Genomic DNA, 7,477 nt, shown 5'->3' with positions numbered 1-7,477 from the left:
GTGCAGGCCGCTGAGGCCAGAGGACAAGCCCCGCAGAGCGGATCACACCCCCAGCCGCCTCCTTCCTCCCCACCAGTCGTGCGCCGCGCCTGCCCCTTGTAATTGACGGGAAGGTCTCAATCACGGTCCCGACTCCCAGCGCCAGAGCAAGCCCAGCCCGCGGCATTCTGGGAAATGTAGTCCAGGCCGCCGCGCGGGCCGCCCGGGGCCGCTTGGCAGTTCCCCTGCGGGGGATTCTCCGCCGGAGCGGACCCAAGCCGCAGTCGTCTTCTGAGTGTGGAGACGGGGTCACGCCCCGCAGACGACCTGGGGCGTCCACCCGGAGGGGGCGAGGGAGGGAACTACAATTCCCAGGCCGCCCTGCGCCGAGCCCGGAGCCGGCTGCCTCGCTCTGCGTGACCGCGGCAGGTTGGTCCTGGAGCAGATGAGCGCAGAATATTTAGGCAAGAGCGAGAGGAGGGGGGTGGCGCGAGGCAGGAGGAGTACTTCGGCCAAGAGAATTATGCATGCGTTAGGCAAGCTGTGAGAGAATGGCTGTGGAAGGTAAGGGACGCTTGGGGCATTTTAAGCCGCCACTTAACCCGCACACCCCAAAACACATATCCCCGATGAAGCTTGGGGAACCGGGGGAGGAGAGGAACGGGGGCGGCGGAGAGCGGGCCCCTTCCCCCTACACCGCTGGGCGCCTACCTGACCCGCAGAAGGCCAGCAAGCACTGTGCTCAGTTGATGTAGGCGCGCAGGACTTTAGGGCAGGAGGCAAAGAGAAAAGTGCCCGTAATGCGAAAAATGTGCTGGAAATGGGGGAGAAGCTAGGGGGACCGGCAGAAGGTGTCAGCTCCGAGGAACCCCCTTTCCCTGCTTCTTCTCCCCAGGGCTGCTGGGTGGCCACGGGTCTGGGGATGCTTGCGTCGCCCCCCACACGTGCGATAGGACCCCGTCCTGGTGCGTCATACGGAAGCTTGGACTGCGATTGGGTCGAGGGCCCCTCGTTGTGTGCACCTGGCAGCGGCGGCAGCAGATGCACTCTTAGGATGGAGGTTTCCCTACACCTGTCTCTGTTTATACAACCCTCCTGGGTTTAGCAAAGTTTACAGAAACGAGATGGAATCAACCAGCTGGGCAAAAATAAAAAATAAATGAAAAATTTAAAAAACCACGAGCTAACCTCTTTGAAGACCACCTCTCCCTTGCTCATGCTATTTTTGTATTTGGGTTGCAGATTTGGCCGTACAGTTCTGCCTCCTTTGAATTTCCTGGTTGAAAGGATCAGGAAGTTTGGGAGAGATCCAGAGTTTTTCATTTTGGGTTCGATTTCCTTGGAAGACAGGCTTTCTGAGTGAGGGTAGTTTCTGAGAAAAATAAGCAGACCAGATGTTTGTGATACCAAGTTAGGTCAGACTGTACCTGAGTGATAAGAAGGAAATGATGATGGGACTAAACCGGCAGCCTATGATCACGTACAGAATTCTGGTTCCTGAGGATGGTTCAGGTCAGAGGAGCTGAGATAGGAAAAAGAGGGCATCGCCTGCCAGCTGCATCAGGCTCCTTGCCAAGGGGAAATGAGCCTGTTCCTTGTAGGTTAGAGACAAGAACGAACCACAAGGGCTGGCTGGCTTCCCCTCCCTTCCCTGCCCCAAGAGAGAGAATGAACTAATCGGACTCCTGCTCTCTTTATAATTACTGTCCTGAAGTAGTAACTGCCTAGCTCCTTTGCTCAGCACCCACAGGAAACTATGGCCTTTGTGCTGTCATAGGTTCAGAGCTCCCCAGTTGGCCACTCCTAGCTCTTCCAGCCATAACAACCATCGTAAAAATGAAGCTCTTAAAAAAAAAAAAAAAAGCCATTAAGAAAAAACGTAGTCAAAAACTTTTATAGCTTTTCTCTTCTGTGCAAATACACTAGTAGAATGAGAATCTGGCTTTTGTGCATTGTTATAGTTGATGGTAAATGAGACAAGATTTCAGGAGCAACAAGATAACTATTATCTTAGTTGGTTTTGATTTGTGAACAAGCATAAATTGACCTACTGGGACCTCACCCACCCTATCCCTCAGACAACACTGGTTATCTTCTCTGCCACCAGCCTTCTCTTCACCACTCACCTGTGTTCCCAAGTGAGGACACTCCCACTTGTTGCCAGTCCACAATGTGCTTGAAAACAATTTCTTGCTCATTGTAAGAAAGTATAGAATTAGTCATATTTCTGGCCTGAGGGCTTGTCATACCAATGAAGCCAGACCTAACAAAAACAAGGACTTTGGAAGGAAGTACATGTGGACTGAGGAGGGCTTGTTTTATATTATTTTCTAGTGACTTATTTGGTTCAAGTGCCTGCCTAGTAAACAGGAGATCTTGGGTTTGAATCACACTGAAGTAACAATTTGAGGAATGATGAAGAAAGTATTTTTTTTTAATTTTAAAAAATTTATTTCTCTCCCCTTCCTCCCCCCCACCCCAGTTGTCTGCTCTGTGTGTCCATTTGCTGTGTGTTCTTCTGTGACTGCTTCTATTCTTATCAGTGGCACTGGGAATCTGTGTTTCTTTTTGTTGTTGTTGTTGCTTCATCTTGTGTCAGCTCTCTGTGCAGCGCCATTCTTGGGCAGGCTGCACTTTCTTTCCCGCTGGGCGGCTCTCCTTACAGGGCGCACTCCTTGTGTGTGGGGCTCCCCTACTCGGGGGCACCCCTCTGTGGCACGGCACTCCTTGCGCGCATCAGCACTGCGTGTGGGCCAGCTCCACATGAGTCAAGGAGGCCCAGGGTTTGATCCATGGCCCTCCCATGTGGTAGGCGGACACTCTATCCATTGGACCAAGTCTGCTTCCCAAAAGTGTTTTTTTGATGCAATTATGTTGCGTATCTCTGGTCTTTGCAAAGGCAGTTTTCTTCCCCTGGATGGGAGCCCATCCTGGCTACTCCCACTTGGTCTTTCAAGACTCAGGGGAAACTTCACTTCCTCTGGGAACCTGTCCCTGCCCTTATTCTCCCCCTGCCTTCCTGGTGTTCTGCCCCAGTTTCTGGGAGATACTGCTTGTGGAGTTTCCCCAGCACCTGTGCTTACATCTATCCTAACAGGTTATCATACTTGAGCTATCTCAAGTCCCTTGGGACCATGTGTTATTTGACTTTATAATCCCAGCCAATTGCACAGTACCTGGCCCATAATAGGTACTCCATAAATGCCTGTAGGCTACATGGGAAATTAATCCATGGAGGTTTTTGTAACTGGTCCCATAAGCATGAGTGGAGCTTTCTCAAGGTTCCCAAATTCCATAAAATAAGGGACTATTGAGAGATTTGAAGGTAGGGGACGCTCTTCGAAAGGAATTGCCCCTCTCTTCAGTATTTTGCCCTGATGCTTAATCTTTTAGAGCATTGGTTCCCCCTAGGGATATGTAGGGAGATGCTATAGGGTCTGCTACTGCCATTGGGCCAGGGATTCTACATACCCTGCAGAGCATGGCCATCTGTGCAAGGAAGAGGCACCTGCCCAAGCCCCAGTAACAGCCAGTTTCCTCAAGCTCATTGAGAAGCACTGATTTAGGGACTAGGAAATTTTGGCAGAAGAATTGGTATAGGAAATGTATGTTATTTACACCTGAACTTTATCACACATCTGGAAAAAGTGGACACACTACCGTTTACTTCCTGGGAAAGTTGTAAGGATTAAATAAATTAAGGAAAGGGCTCATAGAAGGATTCCTAGGACATGGATCCTCAGTAAATATCACTTGCACTCCCTCCTACCCTCTTTTGAAAGACGCTGTTCTACTTGGCAGATACTTTGTACTCTGGTTTTTCACTTATTTATACAAGCCAACTTTCTAATTAGTAACAAATTAGAAGGATTTTAAGATGTGTAGCCTTTTTCTTAAGTGAACTTGAACTTCCAAAGTGTTAATAGCAGGTAGGAAGCACATTCAGTTTGCTGAACCTTCAGCCTCAAATTTAAGGTGAAAATGAGGTGTTCTTTGTTTATTGCTTTATGGCTACACTGGCTAATTTTTTCTTCTTGAGATTTTAATTACAACATCCTATTGATGTTTCCTAGCCTGGCTTCTTGCATGTATGGGCTGCTGGGCAGCTTAGAGTTGTGCTTTCCAGCTGTAGAACATGGTACCACCTGATGATCTGCATTGGGCCTGTATTATATTGTTGTCATTGTCTGTCTTTCTTTTTTAATTAAAAAAACCCCATTATATTGTAATTTTACTCTAAATAACTTGCCAACTAGGATGGTAGTGAGGAGGTAGCATGTAGGAACCTCACAGAGTAATCCATATTCCATGGACAGAACTGGGTAGACTGATATGCTTGGGGGTGTGATGTTTTCTTATATAGTGGATTGCAGTATTATACAGGGAAAGGAAAAAAGTGGGTTCATCTGAGACAATGCTGACTTCATCAGAGACAGTCTCAGATTCATCTCTTTATTACACGTATGGTGTCATCATGGTTTAGCGAATTTATATGCATGTACAATTCCCCAGAGCAAGAGAAGAGCTTCCCACTCCTTGCTCCCGTGACCCTAACTCCTCTCCTCCTTGCTGTCTCAGAAAAGCGAGTGGGCTTTGGAGCTGGGGTGGGATGAATATTGTACATAGTGTTTTGATTCTAGGTCTCATAAAATAGCTCTTCTTACATGGGAGAAAAAAAAACCACAAAGATTCCCAAGTGTTCAGCACCTAAAAAGTGATTTCAAATGGAAGCCTTGTGCTCTAAACGACATCAGTGTTAGAGTAACTGAATTTTACATTCTAAGTGTATGAGTGGTTTAACATGCAACCTCTACGTCATTCAGTGCTTTGTGATATACTTCTCCCGTGAAGCAGTGAAAAAACTCCCCGTCACCAAAATATTGTGAAGATATATATAATAACGGGCTGGGAAAAAGGGGGAAATGAGAGTCAAACATTTGTAACAAATAGGAACAGTCATGATTAACTCTGGGCATTAGGCGATCCAGTAAATAACCCTGTACCCCATTTACATTCAGAACCAATTCACAGAGCGTCAAAGGAGTCACTCATTGGAGATAAAAATGTCATCTTTATTACATGGCTACACTGGTTATTTTTTCTGGCTTTGGGGCAGATAGGAAAGTGGCCTGCCTAATATTGCACCCCAGCACTGAACTTGCCCCTTATAGAAATACTGGAAAATGACAGGGGCTTGCCCTTGCAACCCTGACCGCCAAGAGAAACAAAGAGAATGAGCTGCTGCAGCAGGCAGGTGGGACGCAGGAGAGGGACGGAGGGGATCCAAGCTGTCTATGCTTTGTTCCTTTACACAGGCTTGCATATTGGATAAATGTCTTCTGAGGGAGGGGGGAGAGAGGGACCACCGTGCCTTGTGATGGATATCTCCTCATATGAAACATGAAGCGAGGGGAAAGATGGCTGCCTCCCGCCCTCGCCGGGCTCTATTGGTGCTTCCCAGCCCGCATTTTCCTAACTCATCTTAAGAATGTAGTTTGTGGGTATCCCTTCTACTTCATAGCTATCTCTGAGGGCAGGGATCATGTCTTGTGTCTAGCTGTGGTAGCTCCACCCCGCCCCCCATGAGATTTGTTGAATGAATGAATACATGGAAGCCCAAATGAATTAATGGGTAGGATTATAGGTGCCTTTGATTCCCACAGAAGCCCCCACAACACTTAGGGAAAACTGCCACTGTGTGTATCTACTGAGTAAATGTTGCAAGCAGTGGATCATGGAGAAGTTTCCCTTTTCAGTTCTTGAGCCTGCAGAGTCATGGTGATGTTGTTAAATTAACTGCTACCTAATTCTCACTTCTCTTCCATTTCACTAAAAGTTCTTTTTCCTACTTTTCCTTCTTTTCTTTCTTTCTTTTTTTTTGGTTGCTACTGCTGTCTAACCCATGACATCTGACTTTCCTGCACCAGTGGCTTCTAGTAGAAAGACACTCTGTTGATCACTGTTTTAGGACATGAGAAGAGTGGCTAGAGCCCATCCTTAAATTCCTGGCCAGTGACAGCATGTGAGGGAGCAGTGAGGCCTCCTGCTCTGGTTCTACACTTACCGTGTCAGTGGGTCCTGCCCCTCCTGTCTCTCCCACAGTTCCTCATAACCGGTCCAGACAGGGCTTCCGCCTGAGTCTACTTCTGCATTGCCCGGCCCACCCTTACTAATTCCATTTTAACCTACTCTTTCCCATCCATCTTGCTGTTCTCTTATGCCAGAAGCAACAAGGTCTGGTGCTAATAAGGGGGCTTGGGTAGGAGCTTTGCAAGTGTAGCTGTGTTGTGCAATGTTGAGTCACTGTGGATGGTTATAGGAGGGGCAGCCAGGGATCTCAAAGCCTGTTTCTGAACTCTGGGGAGTGAGTGTCAGATGTTGTACTTTTAACTAATTAGGAGAAGGAGTGGAAATTGCGAACTCACTCACTGGCATTTAGGCAGATTTTGCATTTTGATTAAGAGTAGAGAACCTCCTGCTTACAAGGAACTCTGACAGACTCTATGGGAAGTTTAAATAAGAAAGGAGCTTAGTCCACTTCTCCACTTCCCACCCCCACCGGCCGCCTCCACTTGGTGAAGGACACAGAGAAGCAGATTAGGCTGAATGATATAAGTGCTAAATAAAAGTACAAGCAGCATAACGTGGGAGGATCAAGAACAAATGGAGCATTTAGTTCTGGCCTGGAGGGGGAGAGCCTCATGAAGGGAGCAGCATTTGAGCAAGCTTTTGAGCAGGATTTTGATGGGAGGGGAGTGGGGGAATGGAAATGAAACAGAGTATCTGTTACCTAATGGTTTTTTTCCTCAAGCCCTGATGGTGTGGTTGTTTAGCCCTTTATGGGCAGGAAAGTGAATGGGGATGCTCCTAAGTCATGTCTGGTACATTCCTTGTCCTAAGGGCTCTATTATCTGTTCTGCCAGACCTTCAGCATTCCCCACAGCCCAGCTGGATCTGGCATACAGTCCTTTTGAAACCACAGGAGCAAGCAAGGAAAGCTGCTCTCCTGTAAATCAAGCCAATTCCACCCTGATCTTCTGAAATGGAATGCAGCAGCACCACCCGCTCGGAGCTGGCTCCTGAGAGCATACTTGGCTATATTTAGTCTGATTTTTCTGTAGTGTGGGTGCAGGAAGCTGCTCGTACATCCCACCTCACCTAGTGAAGAGCGTGATGGGGCGGCACTGCTCTGCCTTCCAGACTCCTTCCAGAGGCTGCCTGGGCTGGGTGAGCCGCTCTGCCAGGTCCATCTGTTTGCTCTTCCCTGCTCCTCACTGTCCTTGCTGTGCTAGAAGGTGTTTGGTGCTATTCAGTGGTTTGATGGGTGTTTGAGGACTGGCCATGAGAAATGGCCCTCTTCCTCACCTTCCCAGCACTTCGCTCTCAAGGTGGGTACTGCAGCACTAACAGCATGGTCTATCAGTGTGCAAGCTCTACAGCCACACTGGGTGTGAACCCCAGCTAAGTTGGGGACCAGCTGTGTGGCTCTGGGTAACTT

At 48.1% G+C, this 7,477-nt stretch overlaps 1 protein-coding gene across 22 annotated transcripts in view; it reads left to right on the top strand.

The window, feature by feature from the left end:
• Positions 1-217: 217 nt before the first annotated feature.
• The window catches only part of SAMD12 (sterile alpha motif domain containing 12), a 430,023-nt gene continuing 422,763 nt past the window's right edge, over positions 218-7,477 (top strand). For 9 of the 22 annotated variants that reach the window (XM_071208008.1, XM_058275945.2, XM_058275941.2 and 6 more), the window contains exon 1: positions 7,250-7,367. In XM_071208008.1, the coding sequence (XP_071064109.1) occupies positions 7,328-7,367 (40 nt within the window). In that variant the 5' untranslated portion in view covers positions 7,250-7,327. Of the gene's footprint in view, positions 544-6,999; positions 7,368-7,477 lie in introns of those variants that run through there. The other 13 variants (XM_058275954.2, XM_058275946.2, XM_058275944.2 and 10 more) reach the window with 5 other exon arrangements.

Source organism: Dasypus novemcinctus, chromosome 14 (assembly GCF_030445035.2).
Source record: "Dasypus novemcinctus isolate mDasNov1 chromosome 14, mDasNov1.1.hap2, whole genome shotgun sequence".
NCBI lineage: Eukaryota > Metazoa > Chordata > Mammalia > Cingulata > Dasypodidae > Dasypus > Dasypus novemcinctus.
This window is presented reverse-complemented; position numbering and strand designations above follow the sequence as displayed.